At 54.4% G+C, this 20,550-nt stretch overlaps 5 protein-coding genes across 5 annotated transcripts; 2 read left to right on the forward strand and 3 right to left on the reverse strand.

Moving 5' to 3' along the window:
* Nucleotides 1-1,317: 1,317 nt before the first annotated feature.
* EV422DRAFT_385308 (uncharacterized protein) lies at nt 1,318-2,311 on the forward strand. The gene has a single exon (XM_053066809.1). It carries the CDS (start codon nt 1,497-1,499, stop codon nt 2,214-2,216), a length of 720 nt encoding a protein of 239 aa, XP_052927125.1. The 5' UTR covers nt 1,318-1,496; the 3' UTR covers nt 2,217-2,311.
* Nucleotides 2,312-2,973: 662 nt separating this feature from the next.
* EV422DRAFT_522773 (uncharacterized protein) lies at nt 2,974-5,151 on the reverse strand. Its single transcript, XM_053069853.1, has 2 exons — nt 3,256-5,151; nt 2,974-3,130 (listed from the first exon to the last, which is right to left on the reverse strand). The coding sequence occupies exons 1-2, from the start codon at nt 5,131-5,133 to the stop codon at nt 2,984-2,986; spliced, it is 2,025 nt and encodes a 674-aa protein (XP_052927126.1). The 5' UTR covers nt 5,134-5,151; the 3' UTR covers nt 2,974-2,983.
* Nucleotides 5,152-5,307: 156 nt separating this feature from the next.
* Nucleotides 5,308-7,983, forward strand: EV422DRAFT_522775 (uncharacterized protein). The gene is made up of 6 exons (XM_053069854.1): nt 5,308-5,426; nt 5,604-5,835; nt 5,900-6,253; nt 6,331-6,492; nt 6,559-7,315; nt 7,386-7,983. Exons 1-6 carry the CDS (start codon nt 5,359-5,361, stop codon nt 7,829-7,831), a joined length of 2,019 nt encoding a protein of 672 aa, XP_052927127.1. The 5' UTR covers nt 5,308-5,358; the 3' UTR covers nt 7,832-7,983.
* Nucleotides 7,984-11,452, reverse strand: EV422DRAFT_618666 (uncharacterized protein). Its single transcript, XM_053074043.1, has 4 exons — nt 11,008-11,452; nt 10,854-10,921; nt 9,189-10,782; nt 7,984-9,109 (listed from the first exon to the last, which is right to left on the reverse strand). The coding sequence occupies exons 1-4, from the start codon at nt 11,248-11,250 to the stop codon at nt 8,114-8,116; spliced, it is 2,901 nt and encodes a 966-aa protein (XP_052927128.1). The 5' UTR covers nt 11,251-11,452; the 3' UTR covers nt 7,984-8,113.
* A 166-nt stretch (nt 11,453-11,618) lies between these two features.
* On the reverse strand, nt 11,619-17,858 carry EV422DRAFT_385490 (SNF2 family N-terminal domain-containing protein). Its single transcript, XM_053066811.1, has 7 exons — nt 17,857-17,858; nt 16,819-17,453; nt 16,510-16,755; nt 16,395-16,454; nt 14,575-16,323; nt 12,189-14,512; nt 11,619-11,954 (listed from the first exon to the last, which is right to left on the reverse strand). Exons 2-7 carry the CDS (start codon nt 17,372-17,374, stop codon nt 11,766-11,768), a joined length of 5,124 nt encoding a protein of 1,707 aa, XP_052927129.1. The 5' UTR covers nt 17,375-17,453; nt 17,857-17,858; the 3' UTR covers nt 11,619-11,765.
* Nucleotides 17,859-20,550: the final 2,692 nt, after the last annotated feature.

A 20,550-nucleotide genomic window follows, 5' to 3' on the forward strand; every position in this document is an offset into this window, starting at 1 on the left:
GTGAGGACCAAAATAACACTACAAGGAGGTTCAGACATTAGCGGCTTGCGTCCAATAGCAAATGGTCTCAGGGACATACCACCGCAACGAAAAAAGCGTTTTTTGCAAAGACGGGCAAACAAGGAAAAGTCCCTCAGTTTTCGAGCAATGTGAAATCCGTGAATATGGAATCGTTCTTCGGAGCCCACTGCGTCGATCTGTCGGGTCAGATGTAAGATCGCGGGTGTATTAAATGCACCAGGCCCCACAGAAGGTCATGTCTACCTGGGCGATGAAAAACGATTTTTTGCAAAGACGGGCGACATGAAAAAGTCCCTCAGTTTTCAAGCAATTTGAAATCCGTGGATATAGAATGGTGCGGAAGCCCCCACCGCGTAGATCTGTCGATTCAAATTTTAGATCGTGTCTCTATTGAATGCGCCAGAACCCGCCAAAGCATAGACCTACCAACGTTAAAAAAACGCGTTTCGGCAACGTCTAACTAGGAAAAGTCCCTCAGTTTTTGCGCGATTTGAAATCCGTGAATATGGAATGGTTCCCCTAAGCTCGCTGCATCGATCTGGTCATTTCGAATTTAGTTAGAGTGTGCAGGGAAAGCGCATTGGTCCAGTTTGAAGCCCTAAGCGCTGCATACAATAAAATCAACGCTCCACCAATCAGTTTGAGGCTCCCCCACCTGAAACTTTCACAACGGACCAAGCATACCTATTGGAGTGAGCCACAGTGGATAGACCTTCCAGAACACGGATGGGCAAAACTTCTACTGATTGGACGTGTGTTTGAAGGATTTCGCTTCCAGCACTTTTAATTAATAAAAGTCCACACTTTACTGATTATCAAGTCAAATAAAGTAGCTCAAGCGATTCCTCATACCCTGTTTAGTGATGTCTAATATTCTCAGGATTGTGGGTTGGGGTTGGTTGTTTTAATGGGAGTGAACGGGCAAGAAAAAGGAGCTGTGGAGAAAGCGCCGGCGTAGTTGTTTCCTGCCTCGCGACGCGACTGCGCGAACGTATGTGAGCGCTGAGTCCTCTGCGCCAAAACCGATAATGCGCCGTCAGAACCCAGTTCGACATCAGGCTGGTGCACACGCCCCAGCAATATCTCGACGGGTGCGATATCCTAACCCGTCGGCGCATCGAGGAATTTCAACGACGGTTCCCCGCCAAGGTTCCCCACCCCCCCTACTTGGTGCCTCCCTACCTACAAGAGCCGCCGACCGGCATTCAGATCCGCGCTCTCCACGCTAGTGGCGAGCGCCGACCGCAATGATATCTCGTAACGCCTCGTATGCTGCTGCCGTTCGCGCATACGAGAAGATCACCAGAGCTAACCACTGGCTCAATCCGGACGGCGGGGTCTTCCCCATTTCAGCAGTTCACTTTGAAGCGTACATCCGTCTTCAGATCCTACGCATCAAGGGACAAACCGGGCGGCCAATCCTTGTTTCTTCTGTCTCATAAATTCTTTCTGCACTCAAGGACCTTCACAATTCCATGGGTTTTCCGTTCGAACATTTCTACAAAAACGAAATAATACGCCATCGCTTATCGGTTGCCGCCTCCCAAGCATCCATCCCGCCCACTACCCGCCAATCGGAACCGCTTACTGTAGGACATCTGGAGACGTTGGCACTCGCTCTGGATATTCACAATAATCACAACCACGCGGTCCACTGGACAATGTCTCTCACTGGCTTCTGGGGATTGGCAAGGAGGCGCGAACTCGTAACTGATGGCACCGCCCAAACGATACCCGACATTATATCATTATCAGACGTCTCAGCTGTGCCCACCCGGTCCGGCGAATCTACTGGCTATGCAATACGGATCAGACGCCCGAAAGTTAGGACCGCCCATATGCAGCATCTCGTTTTCTACCCACGCTCCGACCCACTCTGCCCCGCAGCCGCCATGTCTCGTCTCCTCGCGTGGCACGCAGCTCATCATCATCCCGCAAACCAACCTCTGTGGACACTTTCAGACGGGTCATATGCCACCTCCGTTTGGTTCATCGGGATCTGGGTCACCGCCGCGGCAGTGCAGATTGGAACGTCTTTGCTCAGGTCGGGCGGCGCAACCGAGTATGCCTTCGAGGGGTATCCGTTTCAAGTGATTCAGCGCTTTGGACGATGGAGCTCTGATGCGTTCGAACAATATATTCGTTCACATCCGGCATTCCTGGTGGAAATCATGCTGCGTTACCGGCCGACATGAGACGTTGGTATTTCCCCCTTTGTTCCTTTCTTATTTTTTCTTTCTCTTGCTTTCAAATTGTCTGTTCTTTACGTCAATATATTCTGGTTGGCCGCCGAATCTGCTCTGCCCCGCTCTGCTCTGCTCTGCTCTGCCCAACTCATCTGCTCTGCTCCATCAGACCTGCCCCCCTCTGTTCCGTCCTGCTCGGCGCTGCTTCGCGCTTCACCCGCCTCGCTCCGCGCCGTGCAAAGCCAAGATTGGAGAGAGCGGAATGCTACGGTCAAGAAGGTTGGGTTGGAATCTCTTGACCGAAAAATAAGATTTCCGTTCTTTCTCCAAAGCGCTAAAAGACCACGAAGGCTGCCGAAGTCGACTGTGGTGTGTGATTTCATCCGTGACAGGCCTATACATACATACGATGATGCCGCCCTCCATCCGCGCGTCCCATCCATCCCCAGGCAAACAAAAAAAAAAAAAAGAATACGCCGAAAGGACCTCCCAAAAACTTGACTAGGGGCATGATGGACTGACCGGGGGGTTGCAAGGCAGAGGATGCGTTCCTTCGGTGGGCATCCGTCTCCTGAGGTGGAGGCATAGGTAGATCGCATGAACGGCCAGGCACACACGACGCTGCCCCAATCTTGTTGCCTCCCCCATGCGGTGTCACAGTCGTCCCGTCCCGCTGTGATCAGACGCCCCTACCCTTACACTCCCACCGCATGCAGTGTCGGCCCGTATCAACCCATACCCGCCTGCCCCCCCCCACCCCCCCTCCCCCCCCTCAACTACCGAAACTCCTTCTTGAGCAACCTAAACAACGCCGCGGCCTCACGTATCCTCGAAAACTGGATACAGAACGCCTGAATCTCGACAAAGAAATCGCGGATGGCGATCGTTTTGTTGCGGTCGAGGGATTGGAGGAAGACGCAGACCTGCGAAAAAAAAATACCATCAAAACAATCAATCAATCAAATCCAATGTCAGTTTGTTTTTTCCGTTTCCATTCTTGTTGAACGAAAGGAGAGAGGTAATGAACATGCACGCCGCAACTACTCACCAACCGGACCTGGCGATTCTGAATAAACCGGTCCGTCGTGCGGTTACACGTCTCGATACAATGCACGATATACAATCGCAGAAAATCGGTCGGGAGATGGGTCGTGTTGGCGAGGCGGTTGACGACTTCCAGGGAATGGAGCGACATGGGCATTGTTGCGAGGACTTGAAGGTGCGGGGTTGCGATGGAGATTGAGGGGGCGGGGTTGGAGAGGGGTGGGGTGGTGGAGGTGGGTGGTGATGGGGGTTGTTTAGGGGTGGTTGATGGTGGTGGGGGTGGTGATGGTGATGGGGAAGTCGATAGTTTGCCCGTGGTTTCAGAGGAGAGATCAGCACCGCCGGTAGCAGCCGCGCGAGCCAGAAGCCGACTCAGGAGGTGTGTGGCCATCTTTGGGTTGTTCTCCACGAGATCGGGCAAGGCGGCGGGAGTCAGTCCTGCCTTTGTCAGCGCGTCGAGGATCCTCTCTTCGAGCAATGGCGAGGATGTACCGGGCACGATCGGGATGATCGCGTCGATCCCGGCCATGAGACTGGGCTCTTGGCTGAGGGGGAGTGGGGCAGATAGTGCGGATGCGACCTGCGCAACGAGGTTTACGGGTATTTTGAGCTCTGAGCGGGTGTCCTTTTGTACTGTCGTCGCTGGGCTCTTGCTGGCAGGAGATACGGTGCTGGAAGCGATGACCGCTTTGCTGTCAGCGGATGATCCAGGTACCTTTGCATGCGTACCGGAAGGCACGCTTAGGAAAGGGTCACGCCCTATTGAAGCTGGATACGTCGCTGGCACCATGGGCGAGAAGGGAGGCGACGTCTGAAAGGTCGGATGATGCGGCATAGACGTGACTGACGGAATGCTAGTCGGAAACGATTGCGGCGAAAGTCGCTGTGGTTCGCCCAACGCCGCCGGACTCCACTCATGCCTTGACCCAAAAGAAGATTCACTCTCTCCGGATGCAAACGCGGCTCCAAGGAAACGTAGAAGATCCCCCGGTGGCCCATTGCCGTCTTTTCTGCTACCGCTCCCACCGAAAGCGCCCTGTTCGCCAAAATCCCCCATGCCGCTACTCCAATCTGACGGAAGTTGCCCCGACCACGGCATGTCATCTGTATTCGAGTTTGGCGGGGACGCACTGTTGTCGAAATGGCGTTGATAGCTAGGAGATGCAGGCGGGATCATGGCAGGCGACTTGAAGATGCCGAGTAAATCCATCTGCTCGTTTTCATTTCGTGTCCCTTGAAAGAACTCCTTCGCAGCTCCGAGCGCCTGGTGAATCGTAGGAGCCTGCCCATCCCGCGCCATTTTGGCGAATGCAAAAAATGTAGGGCTCGACGTTGATGTGAGAGCAGGCCTGGACGCGGGTGGAGCGTCGGCCACGTGCGTCAACTTCGCCAGCAGGTTCCGTGCGTTGGGCGAGTTCAGCTCGGCCGCCATCCGCCTATTCTCATTTAGTGAATTGCTTGTGACGGCTATTATCGACCTCGCCGACAAGTGCCCGACGTCCAGCTTCCCACCCATAAGCAGCCGCAAAGAAAGGTGCCTCTCACACACGGAAATGGCGAGTGGCGAGGGAAAGTGGGAGTCCTGACGGGCATCCACCTCGCCCTTTGCATAGCTCAGCAGCGTCGATAGAAACGGGTGAGACTGTGGCGGAAGCCCTTTGGCGGCGTAAAGAGCGTGCAGGACGAATATGGCGGTTATGCGTAGTGCAGGGTCGGGTAAGAAAATAGGGTCTCCGAGGACAATAGCTATTGCGCAGGCATAGTCGAAGCGGCGGAGCGAGGAAGGGGCGGCAGCACGCAGAGCCTGATGAGCGGCTTCCAGAGAGGAGTCTGTGCGAGCCAGAATGCCGTACAGCAGGTCCAAGTCTGCGGCAGATATCATGCTGTTGGTCGTGCGAAGTTTGAACCCGACAAAAACGAGGAGAAGAGGGGCGACTTTCGAGGGGAGAGAAGCCGGCGAATGCAACGCGTTACTCACTGTGTCCGCACGGCGTTACTTAACACGCGCTCGCTGTCTCTCTCTCGCGCCCAGCAACACCGAGAAGCCTGCAGGCCACGGCGCACTACATACTGTATATGTACTGCAATACTCCCACGAGCACGAGATATGGCTGAAGGCGACTATGCTGCTCTCAAAAGGTTGTTTGCCGACATCCGCCACTACAAGGACGACGGGTGCGTGTTAGAGGCCGGCCTTCGATATAGTCGGGGAGAGTCAGACGGGTCGCCATCGGGGTTTCTCCCGGCTCTGCTGGGGGACTTGCGAAGCCTTTGCGCAATCCTAGGCTGAGACCTCTGTTTGGCAACCTCTGGAACTGACTTTCCCCATCGCTTTCCCACACCCAATTTCAGGGGTCGTCTACTCGCCGAGCATTTTCTCACGCTCCCCCCTCGGAGCGCTTACCCGGACTACGACGACATCATAGCGAAACCGATGGCACTGAACAGTATACAGGCGCGCCTAGATCGGAACAAATATCGAAATCTAAGCGCATTAAAAGCAGATGTCGAGCTCGTATTCGAAAACGCCAGAAAATACAACGCTCCACAATCGAGGATATATAGGGATGCGCTGTTTCTGTTGGTAGGCCCACATTATGCCATTTTATCGATCTGGCCCCTCTTGCTGATGCTTTCCACGACATCAGCAACGGTTTCGACAAGGGGCGGATGCGATCGAGGGCAAAAGTACAACAGGGAACAAGACCGCGCCAGCCCCGGCAAAGTCTGTAAAGAAAGAGCAGCCCGCTCAACCATCCCAGCAATCCACGAAAGCCTTGGACCGCGTGTTGGGTGCCATTGAAGCGAATGATATGGACCTGCTCCTCGCCTTCTTACCGAAGCTCCACGACATAAATGCATTGGGCGAAACGAATCTCTTCGGGAAGGCGTTCACTTGGGCACCGCTACATGCAGCAGCGTATTATGGAAACCCAGAGATGGTGGAGCTGCTGATTGAGCGCGGGGCAAATGTGGAGTTGTCGGATACGTGGTATCATTCGGTATGTTGACCGCTCTCCCAATTGGGAAACGCAATAGGGGACCGGCATGCTGAATGAAATCCCGTCCCGCGTCACAGAGGCCATTGGGTTGGGCTGCATACGCTGGAAATCTGGCCATATGCACTCTCTTGATCGAAAAGTACCATGCGGACGTGACTTTTGCAAACATCGGAGGGCAGACAGCGTTCGATATGGCAGCTGATTCGGGAGAACCAGGTTGGAAGGAGCTGTTCCACAAGGTAAGCTGACACTTGAATGATACCACGGGGACGGAACCAGCCTCTCAAGCTACGCTCTGTTCCCAGGCCGAGAACGCGAAACCGACAATCAAAATCGTCAGTCACAAACGCAAGAGCGCCAATGAAGATGAACTAGATGAGGCAGGCACAGGAGGTGCCAGAAAGCGCACCCGTCACGGTGATGCAACGCCATTAGCATCAACCGGCCCTGCCTCAGCCGGGCAGAGTAACCCGGCCCTCAAAATAGTCTTCAAGAACCCCCATACCGTCTCAGACGATCGCTCGCCGCATTCCGCGTCTTCGTCAGCGCCCGTATCGCCCGATAGGCACGGACCGTCTACGGTCAAGATAAAGATCCCACTCCCTAAAGTGAGTGGAGCGCCAAGTCCGGGAAGGTCGTCTTCGCCTACCAACAATTCGAAGGATGCTGTCTCCGGCCCAACTGTGCCTGCGATGGCCATAGTGGAGGCCCTGAAGTCCGAAACAAACGCCCCACATACTGTTCCAGCGGTCTCAAAACCCACCGCGGGTCCATCCGACATGTTCATAGACATCGAAGATGTCTCCGAAGACGACGACGACAACCCAGCAGCGGAGGTACAACAGGACCAGAAGTCGGTACCGCCGCAACAACCTCACATGCCACCGTCACAACCTGCCGTACCCGGCCAGTTTGGATCCGCGCCGGCGGTACATACGCATGGAGTACCGTATACCGGCACGCTGCCGCCGACGAGAGGTTTAGTAGATCGGAACGTAGCCGCGTCGGGTATCGGGGGTGGCTCGCCGCTTTTCCGGGCGCCGGTTGATGTGCCACCGCCACGTAAGTCCTTCCAGTTCCTCCCCATCCAAAAAGAGTCGTATCAACTAAACCCTATCTGTTCCTCCAACAGAACCCTCTCTAGTAACCTCCCTCGGCCTCGTCTCCAACGATGACCACATCCGCACCATCCTCCCCATCCCCACCTCAAAAACCCACCACGCCCTCACGTGCCCCCGCAAAGTCAAATCCCTCAACCTCCGTCTCCTCCTCCTCCCTTCCCCCACACTCAACTACACCATCTCCGGGACCCATCTCTACCGCCAGGACTCCCAACTCCTCCCCGCTGGGCCTAGGCAGTTACCGCCCGCAAATCCACGGAGGAAGGATTTAGTGTTCAAGACGGCGGGAGCGACGGTGTGGGATTGTTTGGTGTCGGTGGAGGAGGGGGTTAATGTGTTTGAGTTTTATGTGGTGGGCGCGTTGGCGGGTCAGGGGGCGCAGACGGGGGGTTATGTCCTGCAGCCGCCGGTGGGGTTCGTGGAGCAGAAGGTGGTTTTGTTTATGAATAAGGTGTGAAAAGTGTAGTGCGTCGCCTCCCGTGGCGTGGAGCAGGAGGTGGTTTTGCATATGAATAAGGCTGTGGAAGTGTGTAGATGTACAGGCTGCGCTTTTGAGCGACGGACTACTGAATATAAGGCCCCGGGTATCGCCGAGGCGAGCCAATCGTTTTGTGAAGCAGTTGAGATATGTATTACTTTGAAAGAATGTGCACTAGAACAACCTTGCCCAAAAAAAAACTATGTACGACTATGCAAGGTTCCCACGCCGTACAAAGCTACATCACGTCAACAACGGCCCCTACTCCCGCCTGGGCAAACTCTCCACCGTCCGCACAGCCTCCACAACCTCCTTCGCCACCGCATCCACCAACCCCCAGTACGAGCTCGCGTTCTCCTCCCTCGCAAACATATTCATATGCGCCGCAATCTCATCCCCACAATCGCTATGCACCGACAGGAACATGTGTGCGAAATCCTGCGGGGGCAGGGCGATGAATGTGCGTGGTGGCGGGGCCGGGTGGGAACCGGGGGATGGGCGGGCGGATTTGAGGTATTCTGCGAACTTTTTGCCGGTCGGGGTTTGGGTGGTGGGTGGGTCTTGGGAGGGGTTCGTGGTGGAGGAGGATGTGCCGGGTTCGGGGGTGGGGTCGGTTGGGTGGCGGGTTAGGAGTGGGGCGGACTTTGCTCGGCGGATGCGGTCGGTGGAGGAGGATTCAAACACGTCGTCGTCGTTGAGGCTGTCCTCGACGGCGGCGGGAGGTCTGGGCGGTGGGGCGGGCGGGGTGCCGGAAGGAGATATGGATGGAGAAGCGGCGAGTGATGATGCCGCAGATCCCGCAGGGGACTGGCGCGAGGCGGCCAGTTTTGCTGCAAAAGCGGCTGCGACGGGTGATCTGAGCGGTTGTGGATGTACGATGGTGGGTGGTTCGGCAGGTTTGAGGATTGAGGGTGTCGTAAGACTGGAAAGTGCATCCCAATTTGAAGGTGTGGCCGGCGCCGTTTCTGCCTGTTTCTCGCTTTCCGTAGTCGGGGATGGGGTTGGGATGGGGGATGCGCCAACCACTGTCGCGAGACGGGCTTTGAGGCGGTCCTTACTTGCGCTCGACACATGTGCCTTCGCGTCGGTGAACACCGAATCCGGCAACTGGCTTGCTGTTTGCGAACCCGCCGTGCCTTCCGTGGTAGTCTCAGGCTCACGCTTGCCAAAATTTTGCACATCATCGCCCTTACTTCCGTCGGCCTTCTCAGCGGTCGTGTCTGGCGGCGCCGTGATTTTGAGCGGAGCAGGCGGTAGCTATGTAACGCATAGAAGTAGAATGTAAGCATCCGCGCCACCTCCCAACAAACTCAGAGGATTTCGACTCGAAACATACCATAACATAAAAACACTTAAACCGCAGCCTCCCCGCTTCCATCTCCGCCATCACATCACCCAACCGATCATTCAGCTGCTTGGTCCCCGTTCCCCACAACGGGTACAAGAACTGCAAATGCTGTCGAGCTTCCTCCGCATGCGACAGCGCATACGCGACGGCAACGCGGCGGACGACGGGTCCTGCGTAGATCAGGCCGCCGGAATAGTAGGCGCCGGCAGCCATTGCCGCGCCCGCCAAGCCTAAGCGGACCCAAGGCGCCCAATTCGACTCTTTGGGGATGGGATGCAGGCCCATTGCGCTGGCAGCTGCGTCGGATGGGGTATCGGTTGGGTCATTCGGGAATGGGATTAACGGTGCTAGTTCGCTTCCTACCGTGGACGGATCTACAGCATCGGTAGCTTCGTTCGAGGAGTCCCTCGCGATCGTTTCCTGGCTATGGTTGACTTCAGCATTTGCGGCCGCTACAGCGGCTGCGAATATCACCGCTTCATCTTGCATCATTTCGGGCGCAAGTGTTGCCGGAGATTGCGCATTATCGGGCACGGCAGAAACTTCCTCCATCTGAACTGCCTCTGGTACGACGACGGGTAAGCTGTCTACGTCCGCCACCACATTCATTGGATCCGCCGATGTCGGCGCTGCCGCGTCCGTCGTGTTTGTAGAAGCAGCTTCGTCCGGCTTCGGCGATGCTCCCCTCATTCGTGAAGTCAACATTGAAGGAAGCAGCGCGACTGACTGTAACGCAGTACTCCCTAAAGAAACAGTAGCCCCTGGAAGCGACGTGACTGCAGTATATCCCATACTTCCTAGAGATGCAGTCGCCCCAGGAAGCGCGGTGACGGCATTGAATCCCATATGAAATCCCTGCGATGCAGCTCCTGGAAGCGCGCCAACGACGCCTTGCGCCGCTTCGGGTATGGAACCGACAGCACGGGTGCTATACCGCAGAGCCTCCGACGCGGCGTGCGGTAGTGCTCCAACGACGTTTGTGCTTGCTTGCACGCCAGCTCCGACGACCTGCGGAATAGATTGCAAGGCGTTGCTGAATGGCAAACCAGGGGTTGGAATGGCAGGCATCGGTGGTAATGGCGGGACATAATCGGAAATCACTTTCGCAGCCCTTGTGCCTGCAGCTGTGGTGTAGACGCGCGACTGGAGTCCGAAGAACGGCGCATCAAACGCGATGAGGCCAATAATGTTCACCGGTGGTCGCTTCGATATGCCTGGAGTTTGCGCTGGCAGTGATGGTGCCTCGGCCAGCGCGTCTCCGACGATCCCCTCGTTCGGAACAGGACCGGCTGCCGTCGCTGGCCGCGTAGGCGACGTTTGTTCAATCTCCACCTGCTCCGTTGCCGTCTTGAGATCCACCTTGTTGGTATCCTTTGGGTGCTTCTTTGCCCACCAAGAACCCGCTGCCCGAAACCACGAGCTCGGAGCGGCTTTGCTAGGGACCCCTTTATCCTTTCTTTCACCTGTTTTCAGCGTCTTATCTGAGGGAGGTTCCGGGTCTCCTAAGCCATACATCTTTCGAAAAGCATCCACTACCATTAGGCCACCCATAGAGTGTGCTAGGATCACAACGCCAGAGTACCTGCAGGGGCAAAACGAATCAGACAATGGAACTGCCCCAGGCGAAGACTTTGATGAATGTGGATCACATACTCTGGCTGCGTGGCATTCAGCAGAAGCCAGTTGCATAGTTGATTAACTGCACGCGTTGGATCCCCTTTCTGCGATCCGCCCGAAAACAAGAGTTCCGTTAGGCGATGTGTCATACTATGTGCTTCCACCCTCCAGCCATGCTACCACAACTCACGGTGTCAAATCGAGGAAAAATCCTCGCCTCCATGTCCCAAACATGGTGCTTCGTCCTCACGCTCTGGGTCAAGTCCAGCGGGAAGTTTTCAAACGAGTGTTCGCTGCCGAGAAACCCGTGCACAAACAGGAGCATGACTTTGGGCCTGGAGAGGTGAGGCGCGTAGGTTCTATGGCCGGTCGCCCCATCTGTGGAAGCTACGAACGCCAGAGCGGTTGCAGCACTCTCCGTCTCCGCCGCCATGGTCCAGTATCGGTTTAGGTATCCACAGGCCAAATCGTGTCACGTTTGCGTTGTCGGCGTTCCAGCTCTATGGACCTGGTCCTTTCAGGGTGTATTCCGGTGGGAAGTGTCTACAGTAGAGAATTGTGTATATGTGGTATCAGTTGCCTGTTCGGGTTTCGCCGATGCCGGTGTCTTTCGGTGGTTGCGACTCTTCGAGGGGAAAGAAAGCCAAGGAAGCGGCTGTGGGGTAGGGGCCACATTGACGGGAGGGTGACGTTTCTGAGGATTGACAGCACCGTCACCAAGGGACTGCCTTCCTACTTGCGCATTTGCCAACGACAACTTCCTTCTCCGGAGACCAAACATATCCAGCCTTCACACCACCACAGAGATCGCTAATGACAAAGGCTCATGTATTTCGTGAAACAGTATAATATGCTCCTGAAAAGTTACGCGGCTTAGTCAGCCCCACCAGCTTGTAAGAGTCCCATCAGGATCAGGATATCACCCCACACCAACATCTCCGCACTCGACTACCGCCGCGAGTGCGGGCTGTAATGCCGCCCACCTCGGCGGTCCCGACTTCTATCCCGGTCGCGCCCTCCACCGCCGCTCCCGCCGCCGCCCCCTCGAGACCCCCGCCGGCGATCGATATCACGATCACGGTCACGGTCCCTGTCCCAGTCGCGGTCCCGGTCTCTCTCCCGATCGCGCCCACCACGCTCGCGCTCGCGCTCTCGGTCCCGCCGCCGGTCCCGTTCCCGGTCCTGCTCCCGCTCACGATCCAAGTCGCGGTGCCGGTCGCGGCGGTCGTACCGGTCGTCGTCGTATCGATGATCGCGGTTCCGACTACGGCTACGACTTCGTTCGCGGCTTCCGTCTCTCTCCCGCACGGTTCGATCCCGTCCGCGATCTCTTGACCGGGATCGGTCCCGCGACCGCGAGCGCCCTCGCGCACTTTCACGGACGTCGCGGTGAGCATCACTACCCCGTCGTCCTCGTGGCGGCGATGGGCTACGAGATTTTCGCGGCGGCGGGCTGCTGGATCTTGGAGGCGGCCCGCGCACAGGGCTCCTTTCCTTCACCTTCACCTCGACCTTCTTAGGGATGCGGTAACCTTCGCCCAACCCCGCTAATATGCCGCTATGTCGCTTCGTGGGTCGAGATAGGTTGTCAGGAATCTCTTCCAATTTGCGCTTAGCAACTCCCACCATACGATCCCCACCGTCTTCATCATGTGATTTTCCCTCATCTCCGTCCGACGACCGGCGCCGTTGTGATGCTGGGGGAGAATCGGGCTCCTCAGTAGGGGTGTGCGGAGGGGTTTCCCCTCCGTCACGGCGTAACTTGTGAGGTCGAGCCTTTATGTCGTTTCGATTGGGTGAGGAAGATGCGGGGCGTTTACGCCTGCCTTTCTCGCCTTCGACAGGCGAAGGTGGCTGCGCTTCCTGTGCTGCTTTTGGCTTGGCCTCTCGGTCGACAAGTCTCGATTCGTAAAACTGACGGAGAATTCTCCAATCCATTACTTTGCCTGCGTCGCTCAGGAACAGATGGTTCTCCGCAATATACCGCAGTATTTGTGCTTCGCGCCCTTTCTGTGCGCGTGGGGTCAGATCCCATGTTTTTAATTCATCACTGATATGGTCAGCGACCGGGATGAACTCTCCAAGGAATCTGGCTTGGATCCATTCTGCTTTCCGCACGTCGTCTTGAGGAGGTTGCTGCTTTAATGCCCTCAGTTGTTTTCCCATGCTACGCAACATCGACTTGAACTTTTCCGCATATTTTTCGAAGCCAGCAGAGAGATCCTTTTCTTCTCCGTTCGTTCGCTTTTGTGGTTCTGGGAGCGTCTGCGGTGTTGAATTGCTAGGCTCTCGCTCCCTCTTGGCACGCCCGTTGCCAGCTGTTCGTGGTGTGTTCGTGACGTCTCCCCCTTCCTGTCGTCTGCCAATTTTTAAGTTGATCTTGCTGGGTATCTTGCCGCTGGGTTGTTTCCCCGCCTTTCGTTCCTTCTTCACTGCTCGCATTTGGTCCTTGCGCGCTTTCAGCTCCTTGAGCAAGTAGAGAGCGCGCCGATCAAGATGCAACTTCTTCGGAAGAAGCTTGTCCTTTTGATCCGTGCTGCGTTCGCCACCAAGATGGAACTTCCCACTGAGTCCCAGCTCCTCGTCCTCCTGCATTGCTCGCCAGTTCCCAAATCCATGCTTGTACATGCCCACGAGCATCATCGAGTCGTCTTTGATATCCCACGACGGTGTGGAATTCCACTTGGTAGTTGCGCCAAGGTCGGTGTTGTCCAGACGGAACGCTGACAGTCGGGGATGACCACTCATCTCCTCGATAAGCGACTCCATCAAAGGCGCCCGTTCCAACATCTTTCGGGCGTTTATTTCCTTCGCGCCTTTGTACTCCACATGTATCGCCTTCTCTTTCTCGGCTTTCGTAGGGCCGCGCCCCTCCAATGACTTCTCATGAGATCGAATTGCATCTTCGCAGGCTGCCAATATCCCCTGCGCGTGCTCCTTCACGACCTGAGGGTCCTTGTCCTCTAAGCCAGCAGCGGCAACGAGATCAGGGAACTTCAAGTCCACATTCCCCCACATCATCAGAGCACTGACTAAATTTTCCACTGCCTTTCGGTCCAGAGTGGTGGCCTGCGCGGCTGCATTCTTCTTGCGAGATTTCCCGTTCTTGGCTGGTACCGGCTTCTCTGCATCTGCGGCCTTACTTTTCCCCTTTTTGGCAGGTGTAGGTTTGACCGGTGGCGGGATGGCGTCAGGGAACAGCTTATCGGCTTGATTACGCTCGTCTTCTCCGGTAGGGACCAAGCTGTCCCAAGCGAGCTGGTTCACTTCTACCGTCATCGACTCCCATCTTTTCATAAATTCCTCACTGCCTCCAGAGGCGCTTTGTGCATGTCCCAACTCAGTTTCCTCAGCTGTAGCTAGAATCTCGTCCAAGTCTAGCCTGCCTGCAGTGGCTCCCCCATTCTCATCCGCCCTAGCTTCTGCGGTTTCGGCTTGCTCAAAAAGCTTCTTGGCTCCGAATTTCAGGATGGTTGACAGTTCATCGCCCGAGGGCTTTGCAAGCTCTTCAGTAAGCTTCCGGTCATCAACAGGTCCTCCATTCTCCATCTGTTGAATGATGGCGTACTCTAGAACCATCTTTCGTTTGGCGCGTTCTACAATTTGTTCCTCGATGGAGTTCGCGGATATAAGTCGGTAAACTTGCACATGATTTTTCTGACCAATTCGATGCGCTCTGGCAATAGCTTGGAGATCTACACGAACAAAGGTTTGTCAAAACGACACCGCCGTAAACTGTTGGCAAGCTTTCACTTACCATTCTGAGGATTCCAGTCCAGGTCAAACAAGATAACGGTATCTGCCGTTTCCAAATTGAGACCGAGCCCCCCAGCTCGGGTACTCAGAAGGAAAGCAAAGTCCGTACTGCCAGGAGCGTTGAAATGATCCATCGCTCTCTTCCGCGATTCCGAATTCACCGTACCGTCCAACCGTTGAAATTGATGACCGCGATAGGTCATGTAATCGGCCAAGAGATCAAGCATCATCACCATTTGGGAAAAGACAAGAACGCGACGTCCCTGAGCTTTGCATCGGGTCAAAAGCTGATCGAAGACCATGAATTTTCCGGAACTTCTGACGAGCTCACGGCACGCTTCATTGCGATCAAGATCCATGTTCCGAGTGTTCTTAAAGAGGAACGGCGTGTTGCTCGCCTTTTTGAGCTCCATGACGACGTTTTGAAGACTGATCTTCACGTCATTCTTCATCCCAGCGAAGTTCTTCGTAAAGATAGCCTTGTAGTACGTACTTTGCATGTCGCTCATCGGCACTCGCAGGATGCGCTCCGTTTTGCCCGGTAAAGATGTCTCTACATCTTTCTTCAAACGCCGAAGCATTATGGGTTTCAGAAGGCCGTGAAGATACTCGATTTTTGCTTTCTGCTCCTGATCATCGCTAGCATCGAGATCGATTTCCAAGTTCATATCAATATGAGCTCCAGGCATCAGGAACTGTATGAGAGCCATCAGTTCCTGTACGTTGTTTTGCAGGGGCGTGCCAGTGATCAGGAGCCGGTTCGCAATCTTATATTCCTTGGAGAGGGTTTGGTGTAACTTCGAAGTTTCATTCTTGAGCCGATGAGCCTCATCAACCGCAAGGAAAGCCCACTTGATCCGGCCGAGGTGGGCTTTGTCTGTGATGATCATTTCGTAGGTAGTGAGCAACACGTTGAAGCGTATGTTCCTCTTCTCCGGGTCATGATAGAATTCGTTCTCGCGGATGATCGCTCGCCCTTTCCCGGTACCCTGATAGAGCACAACGTTCACGTCTGGAACCCATTTAGCAAATTCTCGCTGCCAAGCAGTGATTGTTCCCAAGGGCACGACAATCAAATGCGGACCAAAGAGTTTCATCTTGTGGAACAAGTAGCCGACGAAGGAGACTGTTTGAATCGTCTTGCCAAGGCCCATCTCATCAGCAAGGATGCCGTTTTTGTCGTGATGCCATAAATCAGCCATCCAGTTGACTCCAATGACTTGGAAGTCTCGGAGCTCACCGCCCGTTAAGAAGTTCGCTGATTTGAAGGCCTTGTACTCGGGCCTTGCGCCGGCCCGGTAGGTCGCGCTTTTCGACGGGATCCGGCTGCTTGTCGCCCTTGCGAGGTACCGGTCGATCTCCAACTGATCCTCGGCAAGTGATGCCGCCGTCTCCCAGGTACACTCCTCGTAACCGAGACCGCGCCACTTCGTCAGATACATTGTTCCGGCGAAGTCACCGTCGGTTGGCTCCGAAGCAGCTCGATGGCAAATCACTCGGTCCACTTTTTTGTGGTCTTCTAGTATGTCCTTCTTATCGTTAAGCTCCATCAGGAGCCGCTCCCGATCCTCGTCAGTAGTGTCAGGGTCCGACAAAAGAAACTCTGTTTCTTCTCGCTCTTTCTGGAATTTTTCAATCTTCCTAAATCCTTTGAGCGGCTCCAGAAAAGCCGCATCACACCAATCAAGCTCGCGGAAGGATTTCCCTAGCCACTTCACAAGGTACTGTGTTTGTTCCTCAGTACGCCCATCTGGGGATGAAGGAGTCAGAAGTGGCTCTTCGCAATGACTCGCCGGAGACGAAGAGTGTGAGAGATGGTACCTTCGGTAGTCACAGCAACGGTGCGCGCATCAAAGAAGCCATCAATTACTGGTCCTGTGACTACAAAGGGGATTAGGACCCATCTATATAGGAAGAAAGTCTTCATATGACCAACCTTCTGCGTGTGCCAGAACGACATCGTCCTCGAAGGGATCCTCATCACCGGAGCCCAAGCCAGCATCGTTCTCATTATAATCGAGTCCTGGGTTCCGTCGTCTGGTTGAGTATCTTGGTTCGTCTTCCCACATCATCGCATTCTTCTGCCGGCGACGTTTAGCGGCACTCGGAGATTCGAAGTCAGATTCCGAAGAATCTTCGCTATTGACGGGAGAATCGTCCACGAAGTCATCACGATGCGCAACTACGAGTGACCTTGAGCGATCAGTTGCTGCAAACAAATCGAAGATGCCAACGAGGTACTAACCTTTCCGCTGACGCATAGGTGCCTTAGCCGTCGCCCGGCCCTTTCCAATCCGCTTCTTCCGCCTGCGACCATAACTATCATCGTTTCCATCGTCATCCGCAGATGAATCGTTCGATCCAAAGGTGTTCAAGCGCTCAGGCGCTGCTCGAGCCCGACCTGATCTCCTCAGAAGGTAGAGATCTGGATTCTCTTCAGCTAAGGCAAACTCACTTCTGGAGGAACCTCTCTTGGGTTTGGCGACGGCCTGGCCTTTGCGAGCCGCCAGTCCTTTCCTTGCAGGAGCCCGGAAACTTTGTTCAGTTCCAAAACTATCTTCGCTGAGCCGGTCTTCTTCCACCAGCTCATCAGCCTCCAAGGCAAAGTCTTTGTCGCCTGCTACGTCATCAGCGCTGCTGTCGCTTAAATCGATTTCGGAGTCGGAATGCTCGCTGGGGACCCGGACGGATTGCGGCGCAGGTTGAACGCCGACATCTTCATCATCCGAATCGAAGATGTGGTCTAGTTCCGAGTCGCTGTCCTCCACGCGAGCTGTAGTAAGGACAGAAGGAAAGAGCATTTTTGGATGAACAACTTCGCTATGTTGCAAAATATAGCCATCGATACGTAAGCTGGAGTGGAGCAGCCGCCCAATGATACTGTGCGGTTGCCCTTCAGTAAAAGTGCTGCAAAAGCAGCTGCGACGACAAAGTGGTCGATGACACTTGGGTGATCGGCGAACGTCTCAGCGTGAGTATACATAGGCCACGACGTCGGTTCAAGTCTTTGTGCGCCGCCGATATAGGGAAGGTGAACACTGAAGCCTTCAGAAGAGAAGCCTAAGGCTTTGCAACTACCAGCAGCCAATGCAGTCATGTACCTCTGACAGAGACGATGAAGGGCAGCCCAATGAAGGCCTGCAGCATGTGCGCCACCGTCGACACTCGCTCCAGACGATGATTACATGCCAGTTTGCATTGCAGAACATCCGCACCGAGTCAAAGACTCGACCCATGACACTCCAGGGGATGATGACCGGAAGGAAATGGGAACCGAACGTACCAGCGATGATTCCGGTAGCCATCCTGGTATAATGATAGCACTCAGGGAATTCGAAGTCGTACCGAAGTCCGTGACGCACAGCCCTACTGGCACACACTGGCACTCGGGCGCTTTGGTCCGTAGCAACGACACCCCGTAAACAACAGTTGAGGAGGGTAGGGAGAGTGGTGCGGACTCAGGTGGAGTTGACAGTGGGTACAGTTATTACCAGTTGTTGTTTCTTTCCTGTCTTGTCTATACAAGGTACAGAAGTAAGAGACAGTAAGGTCACCACCGTGTGTGAGTTTGGCGCCCCTAATCACTTTCTATCACTTACCCCAAAGAGAGAGAACACGCAAAAGAATGCACTGTCGAACGGGCTTCCGATACTAGCAACTCCTCCCAAATCTGCACAATCGGAAACTATTGTCGTTGATACATCTGAATCGGGTTGTTAAAACATTACCCAGAAAACTTACCTCCGGGGTTTCTAACGGATTGATGAGGTTGAGAGTCGGCAAGCAGCGGCGGATCGGAGACCAAGTGGGCGGGAAGGAGTGGGCACGAAAGAGACAAAAGAGCATAGGCGTTAGGGTCGCCGTCATTCTCGGAATGCTCTGCCCGCCCCTCCTCCTTTCCTTCCCAGCCTAACACTCACCTGCGACAAAAAGGATGTCTTTCAGCTCTAACTGTCTCCAGATTTGCCGGCTCTGGGTCATCGGGATACAGAAGGGAACGGAAAAGAGGGATTGGAAGGGAGGGGACGAGATGGTCCTCGTTGAGCGGAGTCGGTCAGGAGGATGCGCTGATGTAACTCATATGAACAAAGCCCGTATTTTAGTGGCTGAGCAAAGTTAAGATTCATAACATTCTCTCGAATGCTTACATCACACGGATGCGGAGGCCACAAACCGTACTCTTGGGGGTATATATAACAACTGGCCGGGAGCGCTCTCTTCACTCGCTATGACATCTCTCTCCTGCTCAGTACCACCTTGATGAAGCTAATATGGAAGCCCTCGATGCGCTCGCTTTGCTCGCACACCTCTTTGGGCTGTCTTCCTCAGGCGTCACAATGAAAGAGGAGCACTTTGACACTTTTCTGGGGTGATTCAAGCTCAACTTCCGCCTGACATGCACGACATGTCGGCCGCTCATATATAGATGGTAAGGTCATTGCACGGTTATTGATACGCACGGCGGTGTTTGGTGCTACACGTGCACCAGGAACATAACGGCCGTTGAACGAAACCGATTGATTTGCATTTTATGGAATCTCTTGCAGGCCTGGTAGATGACATAATCCGGCACTTAAACCAGTTTCGAGGGTATATAGACCGCAAGATATGAGAGCGAGAACCATATGGAGAAGGATTCAATTCCAGATATGTGGGCTGGTACGGAAGCGGAAGACGATTGACAGGTCACGTGCCTGATATTTTATATTTCGACAGCGCGACAATCATGTCGGGCCCTGGCAAAGTTATAAAGTGGAGTATAAGAAGGGAATTGCTAAGACGACACCCTTTTTTTTTTGACTAAAACGACACCCATATGCACGACTTTCTGGATAACTAACCTACCATAACAACACGCTCCGCTTCGGGACGGCCTTCGGCCGGTTAGGGCTGGGTGTTACTAACCCTAATCCTAACCCTAACCTAACCGGGGCACTTAACAATTAGGCCTCAGAAGGGGTGTCGTTTTAAACTGGCGACACCCGGTGTCGTTGTAGCATTTCCCTATAAGAATCCGCTTTCATCTTTCTCTGCAATGGCCCTCGGGCGCAGGTAACCCCGAATTACACTTGAGTTCGTAGTACAAGTCATCGCACATGTCTAAATTTGGATTTGTGTTGTAGCGGTCTATTCCGTCGGTGCAAGTGGTGTTGCTTCCGGTTACTTGGCTGACCCAGGTGCAAGTGTCATTGCGGTCGGATTGGGCGTCTAGTAAAAGCTGATGGGATCGCGGTTTTTGTGATGAGGTAGGTCGCTTGCCAGGACGTCAAAAACGTTCTATCGAAGGGTCGGTTGTGTATTGTCGTTGTTAAGGAATATCGAAGGGGTTTTCGTACGTGCAGCAAGCATCTGGCGTCAGCGAACGAGGCAGCCGTATGTGGACTGGTGAAGTTTTTGAAGAAAGACGCCTAATGGCAAGTTGATCGGTCCATCTGTTTCGCGCAAATCTGCTGTAGGTACTTGTTGGAGGGATCAAATAGAGGTCCTTGTCGCAGGAACTCGTCTCGAGGGTCCTGCTGGTTTTATTTTGTGGTCGGAGGTAGTTGTGGCGATGGCGGTTAATTCTGTCGACGTTTTGATGGTCTTCCAGTATGTCTCGCATATGGTTCAGCTCCACTAAGGGCCGCTCTCGATTTCTCGTGGGAGATACGTGCTTGGAGCACTTGTTGGAGCTACTTTGTTGGGAAACGTGTCGGATTACTCGTCGGTTACTACCGACAAGAGATGCTTCCAGGAAACTTGACAAGAGTAGCGCCTTGACTGAAAGGATCTAGGGGTCATCATCCCGAAGTGATTTTTTTGCAAGGAGAATATCGGCTGTGTCTTTCTTTCGATGCGATGTTGCATTGTTGCCAGTAACCACTTGAAGCTAGTCGCTCTGGGTTGGTCATGAGAGATGAAAGTGAACGCCGCCTTAAGAGCGGATATGGCCACTTTGCAGAATTGGTGGAGGACGTCGAGCCGAGGGGTAAGGTGC

This window comes from Fimicolochytrium jonesii (assembly GCF_025526975.1).
Source record: "Fimicolochytrium jonesii strain JEL569 chromosome Unknown EV422scaffold_6, whole genome shotgun sequence".
Lineage (NCBI taxonomy): Eukaryota > Fungi > Chytridiomycota > Chytridiomycetes > Spizellomycetales > Powellomycetaceae > Fimicolochytrium > Fimicolochytrium jonesii.

Bases quoted from the DNA above. Each gene is read 5' to 3' on its own strand.
- EV422DRAFT_385308 (XM_053066809.1), top strand. From the start codon at position 1,497: ATGGGTTTTCCGTTCGAACATTTCTACAAAAACGAAATAATACGCCAT.
- EV422DRAFT_522773 (XM_053069853.1), bottom strand. From the start codon at position 5,133: ATGATATCTGCCGCAGACTTGGACCTGCTGTACGGCATTCTGGCTCGC. The intron at 3,131-3,255 runs GTGAGTAGTTGC...TTTTTTTCGCAG, and splicing joins AGAATCGCCAGGTCCGGTTG to GTCTGCGTCTTCCTCCAATC.
- EV422DRAFT_522775 (XM_053069854.1), top strand. From the start codon at position 5,359: ATGGCTGAAGGCGACTATGCTGCTCTCAAAAGGTTGTTTGCCGACATC. The intron at 5,836-5,899 runs GTAGGCCCACAT...CCACGACATCAG, and splicing joins GGGATGCGCTGTTTCTGTTG to CAACGGTTTCGACAAGGGGC. The intron at 6,254-6,330 runs GTATGTTGACCG...CCCGCGTCACAG, and splicing joins CGGATACGTGGTATCATTCG to AGGCCATTGGGTTGGGCTGC.
- EV422DRAFT_618666 (XM_053074043.1), bottom strand. From the start codon at position 11,250: ATGGCGGCGGAGACGGAGAGTGCTGCAACCGCTCTGGCGTTCGTAGCT. The intron at 10,783-10,853 runs GTATGTGATCCA...TTGCCCCTGCAG, and splicing joins CTGAATGCCACGCAGCCAGA to GTACTCTGGCGTTGTGATCC. The intron at 9,110-9,188 runs GTATGTTTCGAG...TGCGTTACATAG, and splicing joins TTAAGTGTTTTTATGTTATG to CTACCGCCTGCTCCGCTCAA.
- EV422DRAFT_385490 (XM_053066811.1), bottom strand. From the start codon at position 17,374: ATGCTCTTTCCTTCTGTCCTTACTACAGCTCGCGTGGAGGACAGCGAC. The intron at 14,513-14,574 runs GTAAGTGAAAGC...TTGTTCGTGTAG, and splicing joins GGACTGGAATCCTCAGAATG to ATCTCCAAGCTATTGCCAGA. The intron at 11,955-12,188 runs GCGCGAGGGCGC...CGCGAGCGCGAG, and splicing joins ACCGCGACGTCCGTGAAAGT to CGTGGTGGGCGCGATCGGGA.